The following is a 26,083-nucleotide window of genomic DNA, read 5'->3' on the forward strand; positions in this document are numbered from 1 at the left end:
AGCAGGCCTTGCACAATTTGGTCGAGTTAAAGGTGATCAGGGCCGACCTTGCACAAGTGTAGAATGTGTGCTAAGCAGTGGGGTCTTCATTTTGTTGAGCCTCAAAAAAAGTTGCACTATAGTAGATTTTTTAAAAAATAAAAAATTTGTTTTATAAAAATAAAAATAGTAAGATTTTAAAATTTTTAATTATGCTCTACATATTTTTTTTTTGAATAGGTGTGTTCTACGTATATTACAAACAAAGAGTTAATGACTTAGTTTTGATATCAACTGAGGGAAGATGGTTCGCTGCGTTGGAGCGGTGACGAAGGTGATAAAAGGATCGGACGATGCGACTTTAGCTGAACCTATGGGATTACTCAAAGCTTTGAACTGGGTTAAAACTCTCCATCTCACGAGGGTTGTTATCGAAATGGACGCGGCGGTGATTGTGCAAGCGATACACATGAATTCGTTTCCCAGAACACGTTGGGGTCAATTGGCAAAGATGTGTGCTAGGGATTTTGAAAATGATAGTCAACTCTCTCTCAATTGGGTTTGTAGAAAGGGAAATAGTATGATGTTTTCTCTCCCCACCCCCCGTGATTCTTTTATACCCCCTAATATTCCGATTTTGCCCTTGCAAAAAACTTCGGTTCGCAGAAACCGAATTTTTTCTAGTACAAATTCAGAGTAAATTTCGGTTTTCAAGGCAAAAAAAACTTCGGTTTCTATAAACCGAAATTTTTTACAAGGGTAAAATTGAAAATTCAGGGGGTATAAAAGAATCACGGGGGGTGGGGAGAGAAAACATCAAATAGTATAGCTCATGAGTTGGCAAGATGGGCCTTCTCTGAACCCAATATGTATTGGACCGAAAATTTCCCTTTTTGTATCCTTCACCATATCCAAAAAAATATGGGATTTGAAACCTAATTTTGCCTAACAAAATTAGTTTTGTTTCAAAAAAAAAATTGAGAATGATCATTTAAAAAATATATAATATGAAGATTATTGTTTGTTTGCCTTTCATTTAAGTGCAATTAGCTTACATATAAATCATTAATTATTTTGATATTAAAAAAAAATGAAGATTTGTCAACAAATTTGCTTCAAAAACTGCTAGAATGAAGAAAAAAAAGTAGTTAGAGGATATTTTGTTGTTATTGATCAAAATAAGAATATTCTTTTTATGCCGGCAAACTTTTTCCTATTAAATATGCCTTGAAGAGGACTTAGAACATGAAACCATAAGCTCACCGCCCGGATCCCACGAGTGAATAGAAAGTTGGATCTACATTGTATCTCACCTGAATCGCCCCATCTATCCCCTGAACGTGATAAGCAAGAAATATTGTTCTATTGGATTTGATTCATATCCAAATATTGGGAAGTGTTCACATATGTAAACACAAGGTTAATACATAGGGTGAGCTGCCCTAGAGAGTTCTAGAGTACTCAAGAAAATGACTATTACAATACACTATTTTTGACCTAGAATGAATCCACCCTCTTTTCCTCCTAAGTGTCTCCGTTTATAGTCCAACATTCCTTAACCTAATGGCCCTTTTCTTGGGTTGAGGTGTCCAGGCCCAATAAGTATGACATTGAGATCCATAAGCAGCTCGTCCGTACACGACGCGTGGAGTTAGAGCACACGTGTCTCACGTCACTTCATTTGTGTTGGAGGTGGAATACACATAGCTCACGTCACTCGTCCGTGCAGATCACGTGAAGGTGGAATATGCGAAGGTGGAGCTCTTAATATATTTAGCTAGGCCTGTAGGAGTGGAACTCATTATGTGGTTGAGCTAGGCCTGTAGAAGTGAACCTCAAGACATGATTGAGCTAGGCTCGTAGGAGTGGAGCTCATGGTGACCTGACTGATCAAACTATAATATTATTTCATGATATGGTCTCCGGGTCTCCATATCACTCTAGGAAGTCATCTGTGGTGTCCAAATAATGAAATTCTTATGTATTTGCATGTGATTTTCTACTTAAACTGTAGTTAAATATTTGTGGAAGTTAACAAAATTATTGAAATCACACTTATATTCCCAAATTTTCTCGGGATTAAAGGCTTCGTCATCGATTAAGCATTTTAACATGATGATTGACATATGCACAATTTTGTGCAAAGCTCTGCATGTTTGCTCTCCAATTAAGTCGGCCATATGTCCAATTGATACAAAGAGGATCATTTGATCAATTGTCCGGGCATTGTCTGCTACATCAATGTTACTCTAAAAGGTTTGGCAGGTTTCCTTCTGCATTCTATAATTTTGATTAGCATGCACTTCAATGGATATTACTTCGTTGGGACAAATTTTGTTCCTTGAGTGCTTTTCTATTTTCTCTTTCTGTTCCAATATTTATACATTGTAAGGTAAGAATGTTTTGCACAACAAAAATATAAAATATTGTGGACCATATAAATGAGGTTTGAATTGTGTGAAGAAGGAGCATTTCGATAGAGGCTACAAAATAAGATAAAATTTTGGTATGAATATGATTCTGTGTCCAATTTCATGGTGTTTGCAGAATAAGTAGATCTTCATAAAGTTTGCTCACATTTTGTGTTTGCAGATCAATCTATGTATGTGATTCATCACTCATAAACGAAGCACCCGCGTTCGAGGAGTTTTCAGGCGATGCAACGATGATGGTTCTGCAACAACTCTGGTGGTGATGCATCAACGGCCTTGGGTTCAGTTTTTATGTGCGAAGGGGAAACACAAAATTGGGGAAAATGTGTGTGGACTAAGAAATTAGAATGGGAGTAAAAAAACATGCAATCAAATTTGCAAATTTTTTTTTTGACACATCAAATTTGCAAAATTTAAAGGGCTAAAAATGCAATTAAACCTAATTTTTATGTGTGAAGTACTTCAAATTTACAATTTATATAGTTTTTTTCTAAACTAAAAACATCATAATATAACACTTGAATGTGCTAAAGCCTTAGTTTGAGAATGTGAACAGTTTAAGTACAATGTTGTTTTCACCATGACAGTTAAAAACTCCATTCTGTAGCTTACCTCACTGAAATTTATTCTGCGATTCCACCAACTGCACCCGAGTTCTAAACAGGCCATAAGGATGTATGCACATCTTAGCATTGTCAAGTAGACTTTTAAGGATGCATTGTCAAATACATCTCTGCAATGCATTATTCTGCTTGCATATTGACATTACCATAGCTAGTTCAAAAAAGGCAAATACAAAATAACATAACAGGTATTTTTAAGCCTAAATGTTAACACAGACAAATTTTCTTTATTCAACAAATATCAATAAACATTGCAACATGTAACTCTACATGTAACATAGTACTCACTCATACATACCAATACAATTTATTTATGAAATATAAAATATAAAAATATGTTACTTTCAAGCATAGGAAATGAAAAAACAGAACTCAATAAACTAGGTGTATGCAGCAACATTATGCAGCTTCTTTGAGTTTCTTTGTGATGGTGGCAATATACATCCCTTGATGAAATGCTTGGTCCAACTCAAGCTTAGTTGGCTGTCTTGATCCATCACCAGCATATGTTCCTGAACCATATGGACTTCCACCTTTCACTTCTTCCATCTCAAACATTCCAGCACCAAATGTATAACCAATTGGAACAAATAACATTCCATGATGAACCAGTTGAGTTATTGCAGTGAGCCTGTCATAGATTAAATTCACAATATTTCATCATAAATAGTTCATTCATCTTAGAAATTAATTAAAAGATTTAGATTCGAATGCACTCAGGATCTAGACCGTCAAATCAAAATTGGACGGTTAAATTTTTAAAGTTGCAATGTGACTAGTTTTACTTTTGACTAGAAGGTACAAATTATCTAACCGTGTCAAATGTGTGATTAAGATTGTTCGAGTGAAGGTTTTTGATTGCATGAGTCGTAAGATTTATGGTCATCTGATTAAAATTAGACTGTCCAAAATTTGAAATCTGGAGCAGTTGATCTTAACTGAACGATCATCACTTATCGTATAGTAATTTCAGGAATGCAAGCAATTTTGACTGCATGCAATCTAGATTTCGAGAAAAGACACTTACGCCGTAGTTTCTTGTCCACCCCCTTGGGAACTGGTGCTATAGAAGATTCCAGCTGGCTTGCCTGCAAGCTGTTGAGTTTTCCATAGACCTCCAGTTGCATCTAGAAATGCTTTGAACTGAGCAGCCATCATTCCAAATCTTGTTGGGAATCCAAAGACAAAACCATCACCCTCAGATAGTTCATTGGGGGTTATGATTGGTATATCACTCTTGGGTGGTGCTCTCATCTTTCCAAGCACCTCTTCTGGCAATAATTCAGGTACCTGCTCATATACAGTATATGTTCAACAAAGCAAATTTTAAGAACTTATAACACCCTTTCTCATAATTAGCATAATTGAATTTGAATTTAATACAAGTAGAGTTCAATGGTTTATGTCACGCAATCGTGTGATAAGACGGTGCAAAAGAGTCCTCGTGAGCTTAGCTCAGTTGGTAGGGACATGACATTATATGTTCAGGAACCAGGGTTCGAATCTCGGACCACTTATTCACCTTTAAGGTTGAATTTCTACCCACCAGACAACTTAACAAAAAAAAGGTTCAAACCCTGATAACTTGTGTGTTTACCCACCGGAGCAGATTTGGACTCGAACCCATGACACCTAATTTTCCATTCAATTCCCAACTTATAAACTTAAATGACTTATTTGTTATGTAAAAACCTTAAAGATCTAACTATTACGGTCACAAAATTTAAATGACTCCCGATTGCATTTGAACTATTAAAAACTACTATACATGAAAGGACATTGTTGTATAAATATACATGCCTGCCATAGTTTTGCCTCTACACCTTCAACAGAATCTGCCCCCTTCTTTATTTCTTCCGCTAGTCTCTCTACATGTCCATACATTGAATAGTACCTGCCAAAATAATTTACAACATTTATATCGAAATTGTTATAGGAAGCATAAATTGATTTGTGTTTGTCTATGTAATAGTGACTTTTTAAAATCTTCTCTCTCATTTACAACCATCATTAAAATAAACTTCTTAAATAAATCATTAAAATATATTTGGGCACACATAAAAATGAAGGTGACAACAAATAGTGTTAAATATGCTTGAATCTCAACTCCAAAACTAGCTTAAAGGGTGAGGTTGTCCTCATATATTTATACATTGAGCATTGCTATTTGTCACGAATGAATTTCTCCCGAATTCTTCACGAAACGCTTTGAACAATTATTATATATTTTTCTTTATTTAATTTTTAAATTAAAATATTATAACCACTTGCTATCTATCACTCGTGTTGTCCACTATGCTCTGCTTTTCCATCACCGATTCACCGACTCTGTTTTCTTTTTCATTCTACAAATGGAAGTGAGGGTGATGATTCTGATGGAACTTGAGACCATACATATATAGTGATCTCAGGTTCCTAATGGTGAGAGAGTACCGAAAAAATAAGATAGTGAAGATGAAAAAAGCTTGAAGGAAAAAACGACAGAAATACTTGCACACAACTAAATCCTTAATGTCTCAATTTAGCTTCCAGAAATGTACAGAGGTATGAACTATGAAGAGAACCGGTTGTGATCGAGTACGCTTTTGTCAGCAAAGATAGTTGCCATGGAAGTTTTGGAAGAAGAAAACAGAAATAAATTGGAGAGTTATTTTGTTGAATAATTGGGGAGAGATAGAGTCATAAGCAAAACATCACAATTTTTATTAAAAAAAGAAAAGAAAAGAAAAGTAAAGTAAAACATGCAAGTGGGCGTGCCACGTCATTCGGGAGCCGCTCGTGATACAACTTTTCGGGATGTTAAGCATTTCCCTTATACATTTCACATCCCGAAAACTAAGTAATGTGAGACTTCAAACAATCTCCAACAACACATCAACACATTCAACAATTAGTAGTACAATGTAAGATAAAGAAATATTAAGAAAAGAAATTAATATTGACGAAGATTAAAAATTGCATACACAATATAAACTTTGACGGCCATTGATGATCTTCTAGTATGTCTTTCTTTCTATGCTTAATAATGAATAGTTGGGTTGATGAATGCATAATAGCGAAAGAGCAAGCCATATTTATAGTTGAATTTGTAAGATATAATAAGGTGGCTTTGACTTTCAAATTTGTTAGGAGTAATATATTTTAGTCAAAAAAAAGTTATTTCTGATCAATTTGTTTACTATTTTATGTTAGTTCAAGAGACCGATCGACACCGTCAATTGCCGCAAAGATCATAAATGATGATAAGGTGTGGCGTCACGCTTACCACTTGAACAAATTTCAAAAATGTTCTACAGTCGTTATTTAATTTTCCTTTATTGTACTTTTGTAGTTTTTTTTTCGAATCAAATCTATCTTCGCGCGCAACTGTAGAGATTAATTCATTTGAGGTAATTGAGATTCAATTAAGTGGTTGACATCTCTCAACAAATATTTTTCCATACACACCGATCAGAGATTGAACCCAAGATCAAATGGTTAAGGAGCCCAAATATCTACCACTTATGTCCACTGGCATCTCTAGGTAGAGGTGAGGGGGTTCAACTGAACCCCTGGACTTGAAAAAAAAATACACATATAACCGTATATATAATTTATAGTTTGAACCCTCTCATTTTTGTTTATTGCACCACTGACCCAACTAAACTCAAATCAATTTTAACTCACTCATTCGAGAAGGCAAAGTTGATTGAATTTGTAAAGTTTTATTCAAGTGAATTTGGTCCAACTAAATTGACGATGCTTGATAATTAACTTGAGACTTACATCTTTTACATGTGTAGAAATATTGAATTTATAGGGATTAAACTGTCTTTGAAAAAATTGGTTGAAACTTGAAACTAAAAGACATTTTTTATACATTGGTTTACCAATTTTTTTGTTACCAATAATTTTGCCCTTTGCTTTCTTTATATGCGTTTTTATTAAATATCATTAATTTTGATCGATTTCAATAACATATGAAACATGTAAAATTTGTATTCGTTAAAACATTATTTTTTTAAAATGGAAAATATATTAAATATATATATATAAAAAGAAAACATTATTGAGCAGTGTAACATTATATATTGTAATATTTTTTTAGTACTATGTAATTTTTTTAAAATAAATATTATAATTATAATTATTAATTATATTTTAAAAGTTTGAACCCTAAATTAAGCAGTTCAGTAGACCAGATACTGGCGGTGAAAAAAAAATTGAACCCCCTAGTCCGGGTTCCTGGCAACGCCACTGCTTGTGTCACACTATGTTGGTACGTTTGTAGTTTTTCTTACAATATTACTCTATCCGTCCCAGTATATAAGATTTTTTTGAAAAAAAATTATTGTCCAATAGAACTTTTTAACATTCAAGCTGAATTAATTAATTTTTCACAAGAATACCCTAATTAAATGAAAAAAAATAAAATTATTAGTTCTCTCTCTTAATAATTAAAAGGTAATTTTGAAAAGAGAAAATATATTATTGACAAAGTTAATATAAAAACTATTTTTTTTTTTAATTTTTAATTTTTGTGTATTTGTAAAAGAGATCTTATATATTGTGATGGAGGTGTAAGGGTAAAATGTGCTATCTGCTTTATTCACACTTGGCAATATGCCTTATATAAAGATTACACCAACTTTATTGTTTTTTGCTTTACCTGCATCCTTGGTACTAGTAAGATTATAATCAAATCAATGACTTAATTTAATTTTTTCAAGTTTAGCACAATTTGTAAAGTTGTATTTAGTTGGGCAATTAGAGCATCCACAATGGAGCTACTCATTTTTGAGTACTTAAGTGGGCCCCACATGTACACATCATTCATTTATAATTTTTTTAATAATAGTACATAATACTCCCTCCGGTCCTTTTTATAAGAAACACTTTGGAATTTTTATTTGGTCCTTTTTATAAGAAACACTTTGACACAATTCCATTTGTACCCTTATTAAATACAATCAAATAATTCATTATAATGCTAGTGCATTAATTAGAGAAGTTTATTTCCCATGCTAGTCAAAGGTTAGTTTTGGAATATAACATAAAATGTTAGAATCATTAATGAGAAAATTTACCTTCCTTGGTCTGTGTGATTTTGTCAAAGTGTTTCTTATAATAAGGACCGGAGGGAGTAAGTACCTAATCCCTCCAACCCAAAACCTCTTCAAAAGTTCTAAATTGGTCCCACTAGTAGCACATCTATCCAATAACTCAACATCATTTTAAATGGGTCCCACAAAAATTATTTAGGTACTATGTCTTATTGTAAAACTAGTACCTATTAGGTATAATTTTACTTTTGCTCCAATGGGAGTACCTATTAGGTACTAGTACTTAAAAATATAAGTACCACCCTTAGAGATGGTCTTAACTGATTCTGATGTGTGTCATATGCTACATTCATTATTTTCTGTGTTTTTGAGGGATACAAACAATGGAAATAAAGTAACAGAAATTGGTTACACCTAGTTTTAGAAGGATTCAATTGCTTAATTTGAGAGGAATTCTATGTTCGCTACAATTAAATTTGTCTATGTATTAGATTTACAAGCCTCAATTTAATTATAGCTTCTATATCATTGTCTTATTTTATATTCATTGTCTTACCTCTCAAACATACTGTAATATTTTGTAGCATGATTTCCTCTGAACATTTATATCATGGTACGTAGCTTTCTCTTTCTCTTTGTTTTTTTTTTTTGGAGGTTGATCTGAACATTTAAGCCTACAATATAATATTAATCTCATGCTGCTAATAGTTCAACTAAGAAAATTGTTGAGAACAAGAAGGTATGTAGATCTAGATTTTTTATTCTTGTTTTCAAGCTAGCTAGGTTGGGTGGGCAAATTGGGGGCTTAATTCTTCAAGGATGAATTTTTTTTTGACAAAATTCTTCAAGGATGAATTGACACCAGTATTTTAGTTACTTTGTGCATTATTAACTAAAAAAACTGAAATATTAATTGTTCGGATATTAGCAATTGTTGTCTATGTAGCACCGACACTTTAAATTAAGGCTTAATTAGTCTATTGGTCCCTTAAAGATATTTTAGGTTTCACAATGGTCCCTTAAAGAAAAAAAGGTCTGGATTGGTTCCTTAAAGATATTTTAGGTTTCACAATGGTCCTTAAAGAAAATAAGGTCTGGATTGATCCCTTAAAGAAAAAAAGGTCCGGATTAGTCCTTAAAGACATATATGTTTGTCATATTGATCCTTTCCGTTAAATTTTAACTCCAAATATAACAAAAAATTTCAATGGTTAAAATTTTAAAAATTAATAAGGTTTTTGGTGGACCACTTACACTTAATGACATCCACAATTCAGTCAACTAAAACTAACGTTTTCAAAAATGACAGAAATGACCAATTGAGAAATTGATGTGTCTTTAAGGGACCAATTCAGACCTTTTTTTCTTTAACGGATCATTGTGAAACCTAAAATATATTTAAGTGACCAAAAAACTAATTAAATCTTAAATTAAATATGTGTACCGTGTTTGACACTATCAAATGTGATCACATTCAATTATTTTGTTTTTTCAAATAATTACCGATTGACGTGTTAATGTGGTGTCCGGTGTTTGTGTCTTGTGCTTCGTAGATTACACCGTGGATATATGTTATTGTAAAATTACTTGTTGAGACTTGAGGTGATTAGATATATTGAAATGCATTCCATTGGTACGAGAACTTTTCACCCCCTCTTGATTAGTTGAATGTATCAGTGTGTTTTTTTTTTTTTGGCATAAGATATGCAAAAGATCTGAGAAAAATGCTACTTAGTCCCCAAAATAAAACTATCCCCTATACCAATTGACCCGTGTAAATGCATTATCAATCGGTTTACCAAAAATTATTCTATCAACCAAAAAAGTCCTGTAATTTGGTATGCAGGTATGTCTGAGTTTGAATTTGGGCATTTTCACTTTAGTAACTAGATTAAAAAAAATATATTATATTTGATTCAATGTATTTTCACTAAAATATGGACATGATTGTTCTTATTGTTAGAATAAGAGATACACAAATAGAAAAAGAGAAAGACGGCTAGAGTTTCAATAGAATACCAATAGCTTAACATTACAAAAGAGTTACTAGAGAATATATATAAAACTTAATGGACTCTAAACTAAAAGGCCCAATAACATAACATATTATTTTATTATCTAACACCTACTCTCAAACTCATTATGCATCAACAAGAAGCATTATGAGTTTGTCAAACAAAATGCGAAAATAAAATAAACTACCAAATAAAATAAACTTCTAACATAACCCCTCAAGCTAAAGCTTACTAAGCTTTAAGCTTGTTACAAATTAGCCTTGACAATAAATCAACCCAATTAAGATCATGATCAAATGATCAACTAAGAGCAGTCATTCGCAGTCAATACAGAAACCATCAAAGAAGGGAGAAACAAATCAAATTAATCCAACATCCAATCTAGTCGGTCCAAAGTCAACCAATCCAAATCGTACCAAATCAAACAAAACCGGACCAAACAGAAGAATCGGCCAATATAGAGAGATGCAATCAAACAGTGCAATCAATCAAAAGAAGTGCAATAGGGAGAAATGCAATGCAATCAGAAAAGAAGTGCAATAGGGGGAGAGGTGCAATACAATCAGAAGAAGTGCAATAGGGAGAAGTGCAATACAATCAGAAGAAATGCAATAGGGAGAAGTGCAATACAATCAGAAGTGCAATAGGGAGAAGTGCAATGCAATCAGAAAAAATGCAACAGGGGAGAAATGCAATACAATCAGAAGAAGTGCAATAGGGGAGAAGTGCAATACAATCAGAAGTGCAATAGAGAGAAGTGCAATGCAATCAAAAGAAGAAGCCACGGAGAAGTGCAATGCAATCAGAAGAAGTCAGAGAGAAGTGCAATCAATTAGAAGAATCAACAAAGAGAAGTGCAATGCAATCAAAAGAGAGACAACTAAACAAATAAAGAGAGAAATCAAAACAATTGAGTTTCTATCGGAATGAACCTGAACCGCATAAGAAGAAACACGTCCAAAAAGTACCAATAATCAAACGTCAACCTGCTAGTACCAATAAACAATTCCTCTCCTTTTTTTTTCATATATTACGCCACTTCTCAATTTCCTTTTTCTTGAATATGAAACTAAAGGCAAATCATTCAAACAAATACCATAAGTATGAAACGTAGCCAACAATGGATCAAATCGGATCAATAGCTTCATCACGCACCACATCAAAATCTTGCAAATCCAACATACAACAACAATAATATGCTCGAAAACTAATAACACATTCCCAAACTTTTGGGAATCCACAACGGAAGCGACTAGTGGTTCAAGGCGGATCGAAGCAAGCTCTGATACCATGTTAGAATCAGAGATACACAAATAGAAAAAGAGAAAGACGGCTAGGGTTTCAATAGAATACCAATAGCTTAACATTACAAAAGAGTTACTAGAGAATATATATATAAAACTTAATGGACTCTAAACTAAAAGGCCCAATAACATAACCTATTATTTTATTATCTAACAGTTATCACTGAAATTTAACGTCACCTGGAACGAAGTTTAGATTGTTTATATGGTTTTTTCTGACTCTCACTCTTGTGATTCTTTTTTTATTACGTTACTTACCTATAACCTGTTTGATAAAATGCTTCAGAGAACCTATATGTTATAACTTATAAGTGAGCTCTTGCAAAATCAAACTATGATGGTTATTTAAATGTAGCACCATTGTCTGTAACCAACCAACAAATACCAACTTGTTTGCTTAAATTTTTGTTTAATGCATTGAGTGTGAGCAATTTGCTGTGTGTATTAAGGAATTCCATTGGAGAACCACAAGAAAGCGTTATTGTTGGTTTCAGCTTCTAAACTTTGATTGGAATGTTTAATGTCTTAACAGGTGAACAAAAAAGCACTAAACTGACTTGGTAAAAATTGGTATGTTTTCTGACTCGAGACTATAGTTAATACTTAATAGTTCTAAATTGTAGTTCCAGTTACACTGCGAGCCTTGATATTGTGACAAAATTCAGCCGATGCAGCTGCAATTACAGTTACAATGTCGTTACAGAGACCTCTAAAATATTTATATTGCGGCCCCTAATTACATTTGTGAACAAAAATTTAAAACTATACACAAGACAAATAGTTTCCCTATGTAAATTTAAATTGCAATAGTGATTGGATTTGTTTTCCGCTTCTTAATACCATCTTTTGTTTAAGTGACCTTTTCATTTGCTACATATCATCGGGATTCTAATATGGTGATAGTCATATCGTTGGTCATGATCTTTTCACTTCGACCCGAGTTGGAAGATTCTGCAAATGAATCCTTCTTTACATAGTAACCGGGCTGTTTTGGCTTAGAAAATTCACTGTCACTCCCCAGCATTAGAATAACAGAAGGCATAACAGGCCTATCCTCTGTAGATTTCTGGACACACAAGAGACTGGTATGAATGCAACGCAATACCTCTGATTCAACACAAGAATCCTCTATGTTTTTGTCAACTAGTTCTAAAGCCCTTCCCTCTTTCCATAAACTCCATGCCTATAGTGAACCATGAAAATTGGAATTAGAAAATACTTACGACTAATAAGTACTTAATGTATCACACATCAAATACTTACATGAGTGACGAGGTTAGGAGAGTCATTTTCGACATAAAAACCTCTACTTCTCTTCCCACATATAATCTCCAGCATCAAAATTCCAAAGCTAAACACGTCAGATTTCACAGAAAAAAGTCCATCAACAGCATATTCTGGTGCCATGTAGCCACTGCAACATATCATTGAAACAAAAAAAATATGTTCAAAAAAATGTCACAAAAGAAAAATCACACTCATCTTGGTACTGATATACTTACTATGTTCCAACCACTCGCTTGGTATTTCCATGTGTTTGATCTAATCCGAAAATTCTAGCTATACCAAAATCTGATATTTTCGGGTTCAGCCTGTCATCAAGCAAAATATTGCTTGGTTTGAGGTCTCTATGAATTATCCTCAATCTAGAATCATGATGAAGATAAAGAAGACCTCGAGCAATTCCGCAAATAATGTTGAAGCGCTTAGGCCAATCTAGAAGTTTGCTTTTAGTATCATCTGATTCATAAAAAATAAATTGCTTTTGAATTTTAGATTTCAAATTCTGTGTTCATAACCTCCAAAATCATATTGGAATCATTAAATTAGTCCAGCAATATATAAGCATTCTTGTAATACTCGTACCAAAAATAAACCTATTCAAGCTACAGTTGTTCATGTATTCATAAACTAGCATTCTCTCTTCTTCCTCGATACAGCATCCAAGAAGTTTAACAAGATTCCGGTGTTGAAGTTTTGCTATAAGCTTTACTTCATTCTTAAACTCAGTAATTCCTTGTCCAGAGTCACTTGAAAGCCTCTTCACAGCAATTTCTTGTCCGCATACCAATCTTCCCTGCATAATAAAATACACAAGATAATTAAGACATGTTGTTTATCATATTGACACTATAGTAACTTCATTTTTCTACATAACAAAGATTTAGTCACCTTGTATACAGGTCCAAAACCACCTTCTCCAATCTTGTTCTTTATCGAGAAGTTATTAGTGGCAGTGACTAAGGTTGAATATGCAAGCAATGGGAGATCGAGATCATCCTGGTCCTCACTACCGTTGTCACCTTCCAGATCGATAACTTCTGAATCCTCTGATAAAATGGAACAATGACTTCAATATAATTTAACTTCTTATTCATTTTGTATACAGAATTGAATACATGATTAAATAAATTACACAACCTATTTCTTTGCAGCTGTACCAGCCAGGTGATTTTCTTTGCAATCATCTTAGTTCAACAAAGAAACAAACTATATCATATATTTAACGAAAACATCGATAAAAAAATTTCTTACCAGTTATTCTCCTCCTCCTCCTCCACAATATGTAGCGGTAATATCCAAGAAAAAGTATCCCAGAAACTACAATGGTGCTAGTAAGTATTCTTATCAAATCATTCTTGAGCTCATCATGTCCCTCTTCAAAGTGTAAAATAAAAATCAAATAAACCAATAAATAAAAGGTGGCTATATATATAAAAAATACATAAATGTATCTGCTCAAAGGCTGAAGTTGGAATTTAATAGTTTCATGAAAAAACAAACAAACCATGTTCACAATAATCATGAAAAATTCATCCTTACCTTTGCCAAATTCAGAAGCATCCATTCTAATATAAAGATCCTGTCCATCATCTTCAAACTTCCTAATATCAATTAAATCACCAAACCATATGACACAGCCACTGCCTTCTCCTGTTATATTTGCATAAGTATAAGCCATACAAGAACAATTATTCAAGCACTTGACTCTACATTCATGTAGACCTATGGTTTGATCTACCCAAGTATGTGTACAATCTGGCACTTTTAGACCTTTCACTTTAACAAATCCATCCTTGAGTTTGTTAGTGCAATTTAACGGTTTATTTCGGACACATCCTTGATTCCAATCAGTTGCATTCCAAGCAACTGGAGATTTGGGGCTAAAACCTGATAAACATTCACATATTTGTGAACCTGTGATTATGCAAGTACCATAAGCTCCACAGGTTCCATAATAGTCACACACGTCTTTAGGTATTGATTTAAGAACTTTCCAATTTTGTTGATCTTCCATCCACAAGTATCGAGTGTAGTTCAATGTGGTTTGATTCATTACCATTCTTGAAATGACAGAATCATTCTTCAAAGTATAAAAAGAATAAATTTCATCCTTCGTAGACACATGGCCGGAAGCAAAAATGTTGTTTGGCTTTTGACCTGGTATACCACTAAAATGCAATCCATTCCATGGTCCAAGTCTTATAAATTTCTTTGTTCCTAGCATCAAATATTGTTCAGGATAATTATAAAGCAAATAACCCAAATAAAAGTCTCCAGGTGATGGATCCTCAGGACTTTTCCAAGATGTCATTCTCGTTTCCGTATGAGTTCTAAGATTCCAACCCAACTTCATCCCCGGAAGTATTGTATCACAAGGGTAATCAAAACTCTGCCACAAATAGGCTTCTGGATTTGTTTCTTTCCTGTCTCTTATCACAAGATTCCCTGAATCCAGAAGCTGTGCAATTGGATTCGGGGAATCTTGTTGAGACGTTGTATACCAAACTACTTTGTCATGTTAATTGAGGACAAGGTTGCCAGTGTTGTTTAGTGTTAGGGTGCCAGAGGAGGAATCATTGATGGGTTTGGCACCATTTGCAACCCAAACAACTGTTTGAATTGGGATATTCTTGTACCAAATTCCTAAGTAACTTTTGTTGGAATTTTCAGGAGTGAAGAAACCAAGTACAAACTTTTCACGTTGGGAAACCAAGGTCATGCCAACAGTGAAGGACTGGGAGAGTTGAATAGTATCTGCTGCTATGGAATATTTGGGAGAAGGTATAACTAAACATGAAACAATGATCAACAAGGAAAGATTATGAATATTCATTGAAATTTATCTTTTGCAGGACTCTATTATTGTGATATATAAAGTATCCATTGATATAGCTATAAATTTTAAGACTGCTTAAAGCAGAAGCAACGAAGAAACACTGAAGGTTTTTGTCAATTTTTTGTGTTTGGTTTGAATATTAGAAAGATATGATCCTCAAGGATTGACCAGAGTCAAATTGTAACAAAAATACAAAATTTCATTTCATTTTTTTATTTGGTTTATGCATACTTGGGTTAAAAAACAAAGCACTTATATGATTACATTTGTGTAACATTACTACTATACTACTCCCTCCGGTCCTTATTATAAGGAACACTTTGGAAAAAAATTTGGTCATTTTTATAAGAAACTTTGACCAATTTTCAAATGTTCTAAATGTTCAATTTCACTTATGCCCTTATTTATTATAAAAGAGAATTTAAAAATAAGTAAGTTGGTTGAATAAAAAGTAATTAAATAAGGGTAAATATGGAATAAATTTAAATTTATAAGAGTATTAAATGAAAATAACTATGTTAAATGTGTTTCCTTGGTCTGTGTGATTTTTTCAAAGTGTTTCTTATAAAAAGGACCGGAGGGAGTATTAGAAGTCTTTGGATTGTAGTTATAGTTACTGTACACCTTTGAAATAGATTCATGCTACACCTAATTAAGAACAACAAGATATATATATTGATATTGGTATAGGGTGGATTTTCCCTTTCCATTATTGACATTTGACACTACGTGGGACAGCAATGACGGTCATATTATATTATATTGTTATGTTATATACGACACTTCCTAGTTAAGTTTGAATGTGGAAAATGGAGGGATCGGAAGAAGTCTACTTGATGTGAATACATTGACTTAGTAACATGACATGAAGACTTGCATATAATAATAATAAGTACATTTAAGAGGACCGACGAAAATAATTACCAACATACAGTACTATTTTAATTTTTTTTTAAACCGGGTATTCTCAAACTAATCTCTCTCGAGCCTTATGAAACGGAAAATTCTCCATAATTTTATTTCAATATATACTCTCCCAATTTATCCAAAGGACGATGAAATCAATTTTTTAACCATGTTACTTTCGATCGGAGAACTAATTATATTAGCTTTAAAAAAAGTTTTTTTTTTTAATTCATCTTTTTGTAATATCCACTTAAAAATTATTCACTTTCGATCGTAGAACTAATTATATTAACTTAAACATTCATGTTAGAGATTTTAATTCAGTAAAAATCACATTTTTAAAAAAAGATCTCTGAAAAATTATTTTTATGAAAAGCTTTTTAATATAGCTTTTATTTTAGATATTTTTTGAAATTTTATATTTCAAAAAAAAAATTATATGATCTCCACCACGTGTAGGTTTCGAGGTTTTCACTTTGTTGTCGATATTGTTTAGTATTTGTATCATCATTGATTCAGACTATTTTAATTATTCTTGTCATTCTCTGGATTGACACTGGACTGACCGGCTCGAAAGAGTCGTTACTCGTTGCTATTGCAGGGAGTTGTTGTTTCTTGGACTCGTTCTGTGTCAGCGGCCGATTTATTCACCAGTTATTATACCTCTGATTAATGCTATTAAAAAAACTATGTAAAGTAAATAAGGGATAAGTTTGGAAAAAAAAATTAATGTCATTGATAAAAAGGGACAATTTTTTATATAATTTATTTAGAGCTTATGCAAACAACTTATGCAATTTTTATATATTATTATAAGTTTGTCAAGGTAGTTTATGATAAAATAGCTTATAAAATTATAATTTTCACTAGTGTGAACTTAAAAAATAACATAAAACTTAATTTATATTGCATAAGCTATTTGCATAAACTCAAAAAAAGCTAGGCCAAACGGACACTAAATAGAAGTAAAAAAAGTTCAAGGTGAATGAACCGACCGTCAAGACGAAAACGGTCCACGTATCCGCGACTCGCTGCAGCAAGCAGCAAGCGATATGACTTTATCAAGCTAAGCAGTCCGAAATCAATGAATGATACGGATATTAAAATGAAACCTGTTGTGTTGAAAGCAACCTAGACCCAATCAAAAGTCAGATCGAGGAATGGTCATTTAATGGGGTTAAGTACCACGAGCACGAGAAACACCAAAACCAACAAATCCAATGGCACGACAAATAACTACTGCCGTCAACACGGAGTATCAACGCACCAAGCTCTTTCGAACGATATCAGGCCTATTTTAGTATGGATGAATCTTGCTTGTGGAAGCTTCCAACAAAATTGATTCCTCTCATGGTCAATATTAATATTTCATTGTGCTAAACGTCCGCGACTGTTTTTAGTTTACACACCCCCAAAAGGGACAATTTTTTTGGTCAAACTAGAGTCTTATGAAAAGGGATAGTGAAAGTAGTTTTTAGTGAAATTGAATATGTAATGATTTCGATTGATGTATTCCTTATGAATTTAAATGAATGAATATTATTGTTTTGGGTTAAATATATTTTTGGTCCATATAGTTTCCCATAATTTTGCTTTTAGTCATTGAAGATATTTTCCGGACTTTTTAGTCCCTTAAATTTTTTCAGTCAATGCTTTTAGTCCTTGGAGACTGCCGTCAATGCTTTTCGCATGGTGAAGAAGTTCTTCTGCCATGGAAGAAGATGAAGTTCTTCTCCGTTTGGTTTCAATTCTGCGTTGCGTTTTTTATTTAATCTGATTTTTTTTTTCAATTTAATTTTTTTTAAGCAATTTTTTCAATTTAATTATTAATATTAATTAACTAAATTTATTTTTATTTATTTTAACCACATCAATTATGTCAGACGTCATATGGCAGGCAGGAGTCCGGGTATCCTCCATTTATTGAACTCTCCATTTACCTAGTTACTTTCACTGATATGCAACACGTGGCAGTGAAAATTTTGAAAGGTCCAGATTAAAAGTTTAAAATTCATCTTCTTTATGCTAGTTCCATAGTCTTCATCCCATCATCTTCACCTGTCGCCGCCGGCGCCGCCTCTCCCTCTCTGTGACAACGACGCTCTTCCATATATACACAACGACGCTCAATCTCACTCTCTTATTGCAAGAACAAAGAGGATCAAGAACAATAGCAGCAACATTAGACTGATTCGTGATGACGGCGGCGGGACGGTGAGGTTCGCTCATGACATCAACGACGAAGTAAGGGAGAACGTGTGTGGATAAGAGTTTAGGGAATAAGGACGGTGAGGGGTGCCGTGGCGTCAGCGATAGAAAGAGGGGGAAGTGGCGGTGAGGAGATGAAGAAGAACGATGGTATCACATAGAAAATATATTAGTAATCTTCTTTCTCTAATGGAACAGATCGATAATATATTATTGTTTTTCACATTCATCTTAATTTGATTTGATTTCTGCAAGATTTTCCCAACTCTTTTGAGGAACTTATACGATACGGCGGCGGCAAGAAGGCAAAGATACGGTGAAGCAAGAGGCCAACAACGAGGGTTGTTGTTTGTTCACCGGTGTTTCTCTGTGGCTTCCATAAATTGAGGTTTTTAATCTAATCCATTAGATTCTTTAATTGCGTCATTTATCGGTGGAGAGAATTGGATAAATGGAGGATACCTGCACTCGGCAGGAAGGTGCTTATGTCACACGCCAAATCAATTAATGAATACACAGTGCCATGTCATCATCCATTAAGCCCATTTGACGGCATGGACTAAAAGTATTGATCGAAAAAATTTTAGGGACTAAAAAATGTAAAAAAAATCTTCAAGGACTAAAAGTAAAATTCGGAAAACTATAGAGACATAAAACATTTTTCTTTTTGGTACAAAAAGGGGGCTTTCCCCATAGAGACATAAAACATATTTAATCTTATTGTTTTTGAGTAAAAAAAAGTACGAGTAACGGGGTTCGAACTCCGGTTGATATAATAATTTGCAATGTCCCTACCAATAAATTTCTTTGAGAGGATTGTGATTGGTGCTAGTCTTTTTTTTACATTGTAACATCGCCTTGATTATTTGGTATGAAATCTTCCGGTGGCTTAGAGTGGTGGATGTTAGCCCCACCAAATTTGTTTATTTTGTTTGTTTGCTTGATGGGGCTACAAGAAAGTGGGAAAAGGTTTGGCATATTACCTAGTGGATTTTGTGGAAATCTAAATATGATAAAATTTTCAATGTCGCACGAGAGTCAAAAGAAATTGTGAAATAAATCAAAATGGAGACCTGGAAAAAATATTGGTTTTCTTGTCTACGCATAAAGGTTTACGACAATTTAGGAGAGGTGTTAAGTGTCTCAGTTAATTATATAGCGTTATATTTACATTTAACTATAAGTAACTACAATAAATAATGAATTTAGTCACAAAAAAAAAGAAGTAATGGCAAATGAATATCTAAATTACAAGTCATGTTTTTTTTTTTTTGATAAGCAAAAATTACAAGTCATGTAATTTCACATGAAATCAAATAGTTACTAACATTTCTTTATCTAACATCTAATATTGAAATAGTTACTTGATTTATTGAAGATGATGTTTCTCCGTCTGAAGAAAAAAGTTCTCTTTCTATTGGTGCAGTTTTTAATAAATAACCTGGCTCTTGTGGTTGAGGTATAACATTATTACTTTTTAACATCACAACCACAGATGTCATGTTTGGTCGATCATCTGGATGATGTTGTAGACATAAAAGACCTATTTGAATGCACCGTAAAGCTTCATTTACATTGCATGTTTCCATCAAATTCTCATCAATCAATGTGTGTATCATTCCCTCTTTCCACAATCTCCATGCCTACAAAAATTTAAAAGGAATTATCATCTATTTGTTAGATATTACGAAAATAAATGTTTAGGTGTGATACTCACATGTCCGATAAGATTGTGATCATGTTGATGGTAGGTACGCGTTCTATTTTTCATCCCACTTATAAGTTCCAGCAATAATACCCCAAAACTAAAAACATCAGATTTACTAGAGAATAGTCCGTCAATGGCATATTCAGGTGCCATATAACCGCTGAAAGGAAACAAATAAGAATAAATATGATGTTCAATGTCAATCGTAATAAAACTATGTCATCTATTTGGATACTTACTATGTGCCAATTATTCGATTTGTCTTTCCTTCAGTTTGGTCACCTCCAAACATTTTAGCCAAGCCAAAATCTGAAATTTTTGGATTCATATCTTTGTCTAATAGAATATTACTTGCCTTCAAATCTCTGTGTATTATTCTTAATCTTGAATCTTGATGTAGATAAAGAAGACCACGTGCAATTCCATATAGGATGTTAAATCGCAAAGACCAATCTAACGATTTACTTTGAATTGGATCTGTCAAAATTATCGAACAAATTTAGTAGTTCTTTGTTATATATCGTCAAATGAAATCAGACTTTTATTAGTCTAAAAATTAAGCTTTGAAAGAGTTACTTACCAAAAATAAATGAATCAAGGCTTGTGTTTGACATATATTCATAGAGTAGCATTTTCTCATCTTTTTCAATGCAACAACCAATAACTTTAACAAGATTTCGATGTTGAAGTTTAGCACATAATATAACTTCATTCTTAAATTCTTTCGTTCCTTGTCCGGAACCCCAAGAAAGCCTTTTAACTGCAACTTCTTGGCCATCTACCAACTTACCCTGCATTTTATGATGAAACTAATTTTAAAAATAATGAAATTGATGGCTTTTCTTTTGATATATTTCAAGGGTGATTTAAATATATATACCTTGTATACCGATCCAAAACCACCTTCACCGAGTTTGTTGTCAATCGAGAAATCATTTGTGGCATCTAGTATTGTAGCAAGATCAAAGAAAGGAAGCTCGAAATCGTCATGTTCACTTTCACTGTTGTCTTCCATCCACATTGAGTTTACCTTGTCCTCATTAACTTTATACTTTGTTCTATAAATGTAGAATGCTAATAATACCATCACAATGACAAATGAAGCACTGATTGAAACTGCAACAATTACTTTTTTCACATTCCCATGTTTATCATCTGCAATGAAGCACACACATGTTATTTCCAAACAAAAATAATAATGACACTCTAGTCTAGTTACTACTATAGTAAAAAAAAAAAAACAGTTAAGTTCTTACCGATATCTGAAACGTCTGCTCGAACATACAAGTCTTGTCCAACTTCTGAAACTCTCAAATCTTTAAGATCATGAAACCAAATGGAACATCCGTTGTTTCCATCATCTGCGCCTAAGATTGAGTAAGCCGTGCAGGAACAATTTTGCAAACACATATCCTTGCATTTATCGAGCGTCATATTTTCATTAAGCCAATAATTTGTAGTATCTGGCGACTTCATTTTAGCAACTCTACGGAAACCGTCTCTACTCTTGACTCCACAGGTCCAATTTCCAATCCGTACACATCCTTGTGACCAGTCCATTGCATTCCACCGATTGGGTGATTTTGGCGTAAACCCATCTAAGCACTCACAAATTGGTGATTCGCCAATGACACAGTTTGCGTTTGCACCACAAATATTATAAGCATCACAACTGTCTTGTGGCAAATTCTGGTAAAGATTCCATGTTTTAGTTTCCGGAATCCAAGTGAGGCGTTGACGAACCAAAAGCGTTTGGTTCAAAACAACTATGGAAATCACAGAACTATTCTTAAGGTTGTACATATAATAAACTTCATCTTCATTATATACAAATGTATAATTATAAAGTGGATTAGGCCTCAACCCAAAAACTCCTTTAGACATAACAGCACTATTCATAATACCAATCATAGGTCCTGCTCTATAAAACTCAACAGAACCTTTCCAAAATACAATTTCAGGATTTTTGTTAAGTTTAATTGAATTAGTAAATTCACCTGAAGAAGGATCTTCCCAATTTTTCCATGCAGTGAGACGTCTATTAATACCGGTTTTCTTGTTCCATCCCAACTTCATTCCTGGTAATAATGTATCACAAGGATAATCAAAACTCTGCCACAAGAAACCGTCTTCTTCTTCTTCAACACCTTCATTGTCTTTCTCGTCTCGAAGAACTAAATTTCCATTGTTCAAGAGCTGCACAATTGGACTTGAAGTTTTCTTTGTTGCATTTGTTGACCATAAAAGAGAATCACTATTATTGAGAAGAACAAGATTTCCTTGTTTGTTTATGATCAACTTGCTCGACTTATCTTTGATCGGATTATCACGATTCGCAACCCAAACAACTGTTTTAACTTGAATATTTTTGTACCAAATTCCAACATAACGGTTTGGTGAGTTACCTGGATTAAAGAAACCCAACTCAAAGGTTCCATCTTTAGAAATCAAGGTGCTTCCATCAGAAAGTGATTCTGATTGTGTAATAGTATCAGTAGCAGAGGATAATTTGAACAAGAATAATAATAGTAGCTTAGTAACAACAAGCATGGTATAAACAATTTTCATTTTGGCGTTTATTGTGATACAACTGCATAAATGAATATAGTATATAATATTATATACATGAAAATTGGACAGGACCCTTTCAATATCATCATAAATTCAAAATCAAAGGCCATTTCTCTTATGAGCTTGATATTATTGTTTTTGGAATATCTTTGGAGGTTGACTTTGTCAGTGAGTTGCCACACTTGACTAATTAAAATAAGGCAAATGCTAAATAGTGTCTCGGGTCACTCTTTAAGTCCGTAAAGTCAACGCATTGAAAATTGTAATGTTTAACTTTTTGAATAAAAAGTTTTTTTAAATGAAATGCTTAAAAAATGCCCCCGGGACACTCGTTAGCAAGACCCTTAAAATAATACTTGTTTTGTTAGAAATAAATTAAAGAACTAGAGAATAGAGATATTGAAAATAAGAACTTTGTATTCATCTCTTCACATGTGTATTTACACTATAACACGAGTCTTATTTATATGACACAAGTGAGCAAGTGAAAGATCAAAGACCACTTAATAAGTCATCCACTAATCGGAGTTTAGGAACATGAAAAAACAAGGATGGACATCCACTATAACTTACATGTTTAATTATATCTTAGTTTTTCTTACAAAGGATTTATATCTTATTTTGATAACTAATTAAACTATTTTAAAATTGATAGCTAATCATTTTTTATTTCGAATTTATTTTCAACATTAAAGTTGAATATTAATTAAACATATATTTTTTATATCATTTTATATTTATAAATTAATTTAATAGTTAATTGTATCAAATAGCACAAACTCAATTTATTATTTTATTTTATACGTTTATAAGTTATAATCTCTATAAAAAAACTTATAAATTATAAGTTAATTTATAAAAATTGATAATAAAAAAAAGGTTAACTTATAAATTATACACTATTTTCTTAAAAAATAGTTAAAAAGACAATATAAAGACAATATTCTAGATGAGAAAATAATTATAAAAGAAAATTGTAACAGTTTAACTATCCTCAAATTGAGAAAGTAATTGTAATATATATTTTGGTGAGGCTTTAAACTACAAACTTATAATAATTTTGAAATATTTACCTAACAACTGATTATATAAATAGATTTATATAGTGCATATATATATATAGTTAACTTTCAACCAACTTTTATTGATAAAAATAAATCATATAATTTTTTGTAATAGTTTATTAGAAAGAAAGAAAAAAGTAGACTTTTTTACACTGGAGAAAAGATAAAATGTGTCATAAGCGCACATGTTAATAATTCAAAAAAAATGTTTTATCATAATTTATGTATCTAGTTCACTGTTTAAACTTGATCACAAATTAATTATACAAAATTTAAGAAAATGTTTCTACTTTTGAATTCTTAACATGTTAGCAACACCCTTTACACTAGTAGGAGACGTAACTTGAATCTATATCATGTCAGTTCAAATTGGGATATGTATATATGGTTAATTCTAACATGCACGATGATGTCAAATTTTAAAGAAAATAAAAATGTGGTATGTCATTAATATCCATCAAGATTAATGTTTTCTGAGTTTTTATTAAATACAGTTAATTTTGATATGACTCAATAATATATAATATAATTTTCAATTTCTTTCAAAGTATTTTTCAATGCAGTTCAAATTGGACGTGCGACATGGCCCACATGTTCCATAAAAATAAATTTTTTGCATGACTGGTTCATCACTGTATTATTCACTATTGACACTGCGCCTACTACACAGACAGACCGGATACTTTCTATTTTAGAAAAAAACTTGAGGAAATTCATACCCTAGTGTAACAATCAAATTACCCTAGTGTAACATTATTCAATAACGCTTTAACGAATATAAATTTTATTAAATCCACCGTTTGATTGAAAATTTATATCGTATAGATCATCCATGTTAAATTTTACAAAAATCTAAAATTGTTTGATATGTTATTGATACCAATCAAGATTAACCGTATTCAATAAAAATGCACAAACCATTAATCTTGATCTATCGCAATAACAAATCAAACGATTTTAGATTTTTATAAAAGTTAACATATATGATCTATACGATATAAACTTTCAATCAAACGATAAATTTTATATTCGTTAAAGCGTTATTAAACAGTGTAACATTACTCAAATGTTACACCGGTGTAATTTGATCCCTTCCATAGGAGAGAGAATTAGGATTAATATCTACTAACGTACAATGTTTAGTGTGAATGAATGACTAATAGAATATTTAACAATTTTCAATGAATCTAAAATAACAATTTTTACTTATAAATAAGACCGGAGGGAGTACATACAATATTTTTTTTTTTTAAAACATGTCATATGGAAGTTGATCATACTAAAAAGTAAAAATTGAAATAAAACAATAAATTAATATAAAAGATATTAAAAATATATTAAATACATTTTTTTCTGTTCAAGAAAAAAAAATTAAATACATTTTTAATATAAAATCGCTATTTTACCTTTTTAACAAGTGGCCAAAAATTATGAGTGAAATGCCAAACACTCGTTTTGGCATTTAATTTTTCTAAAAGGTATCGACACGGAAAGTCCTCTACTCTATCCCCTTGATATGTATCTATAACCACTATCTTTACTTCAATCGTCAAGGGAAGGTGAGTGAATGAATGAAGGAGGTCCCCATATTCCATGAATGAATGTCTTTTTTTTTTCCTCTTATTTTTTAAGTAATTAAATGAATGACTTTATATATAATCTTATCTCCACACATTTTTATTGTTTTGGAAATACTCTTGAAAATAATATTCTCATTATTGTTGTTTCCAAAAGATATACTCCCTCTCGTATTGTATTTTAAAAAAGAAAAATATAACTGTCTTTAAAATAAGTGAGTAAAGTGTATTTCATGATGAGAAAAATGTATTTCCTTTTTCGTTATACCCTTCCTTTTGTTTTTAATTAAATTAATTAATTTAATCAATTTAATTAATTATTGAACACACTTCATTTTCTTTTGCTTCTCATGTTATACTTCAGCAAAACAGGATTTGATGTTGTCAAAAAAGGTACAATTTTCACATAGTTTTATATGAGAACCATCTCTTATCTAAATCATGTGATTGAGATTATTTTAATATATAAAATTGTGTTAAATCAGAACCGTCTGATCTGAAATGGATCATGTATGATATTTTGAGTCACACATG

General features: G+C 32.3%; 3 protein-coding genes and 1 long non-coding RNA gene across 4 annotated transcripts; 1 reads left to right on the forward strand and 3 right to left on the reverse strand.

Annotated features, from left to right (window-relative positions):
• Positions 1 to 3,228: 3,228 nt before the first annotated feature.
• On the reverse strand, positions 3,229 to 6,083 carry LOC123898073 (NAD(P)H dehydrogenase (quinone) FQR1-like). The gene is made up of 4 exons (XM_045948923.1): positions 5,998 to 6,083; positions 4,835 to 4,928; positions 4,062 to 4,324; positions 3,229 to 3,665 (listed from the first exon to the last, which is right to left on the reverse strand). The coding sequence occupies exons 1-4, from the start codon at positions 6,018 to 6,020 to the stop codon at positions 3,434 to 3,436; spliced, it is 612 nt and encodes a 203-aa protein (XP_045804879.1). The 5' UTR covers positions 6,021 to 6,083; the 3' UTR covers positions 3,229 to 3,433.
• Positions 6,084 to 9,721: 3,638 nt separating this feature from the next.
• On the forward strand, positions 9,722 to 15,757 carry LOC123897972. Its single transcript, XR_006805163.1, has 4 exons — positions 9,722 to 9,922; positions 11,928 to 11,965; positions 15,350 to 15,460; positions 15,532 to 15,757. It is a non-coding gene; the product is annotated as an uncharacterized LOC123897972 (long non-coding RNA).
• LOC123897965 (receptor-like serine/threonine-protein kinase SD1-8) lies at positions 12,019 to 15,628 on the reverse strand. Its single transcript, XM_045948804.1, has 7 exons — positions 14,219 to 15,628; positions 13,931 to 14,053; positions 13,568 to 13,725; positions 13,262 to 13,472; positions 12,898 to 13,135; positions 12,659 to 12,809; positions 12,019 to 12,578 (listed from the first exon to the last, which is right to left on the reverse strand). The coding sequence occupies exons 1-7, from the start codon at positions 15,030 to 15,032 to the stop codon at positions 12,273 to 12,275; spliced, it is 2,001 nt and encodes a 666-aa protein (XP_045804760.1). The 5' UTR covers positions 15,033 to 15,628; the 3' UTR covers positions 12,019 to 12,272.
• A 3,942-nt stretch (positions 15,758 to 19,699) lies between the features above and the next one.
• LOC123897962 (G-type lectin S-receptor-like serine/threonine-protein kinase At4g27290) lies at positions 19,700 to 22,939 on the reverse strand. The gene is made up of 6 exons (XM_045948799.1): positions 21,594 to 22,939; positions 21,218 to 21,492; positions 20,918 to 21,128; positions 20,577 to 20,814; positions 20,347 to 20,497; positions 19,700 to 20,272 (listed from the first exon to the last, which is right to left on the reverse strand). Exons 1-6 carry the CDS (start codon positions 22,903 to 22,905, stop codon positions 19,964 to 19,966), a joined length of 2,496 nt encoding a protein of 831 aa, XP_045804755.1. The 5' UTR covers positions 22,906 to 22,939; the 3' UTR covers positions 19,700 to 19,963.
• Between the last annotated feature and the right edge of the window lie 3,144 nt (positions 22,940 to 26,083).

This window comes from Trifolium pratense, linkage group LG7 (genome assembly GCF_020283565.1).
Source record: "Trifolium pratense cultivar HEN17-A07 linkage group LG7, ARS_RC_1.1, whole genome shotgun sequence".
Lineage (NCBI taxonomy): Eukaryota > Viridiplantae > Streptophyta > Magnoliopsida > Fabales > Fabaceae > Trifolium > Trifolium pratense.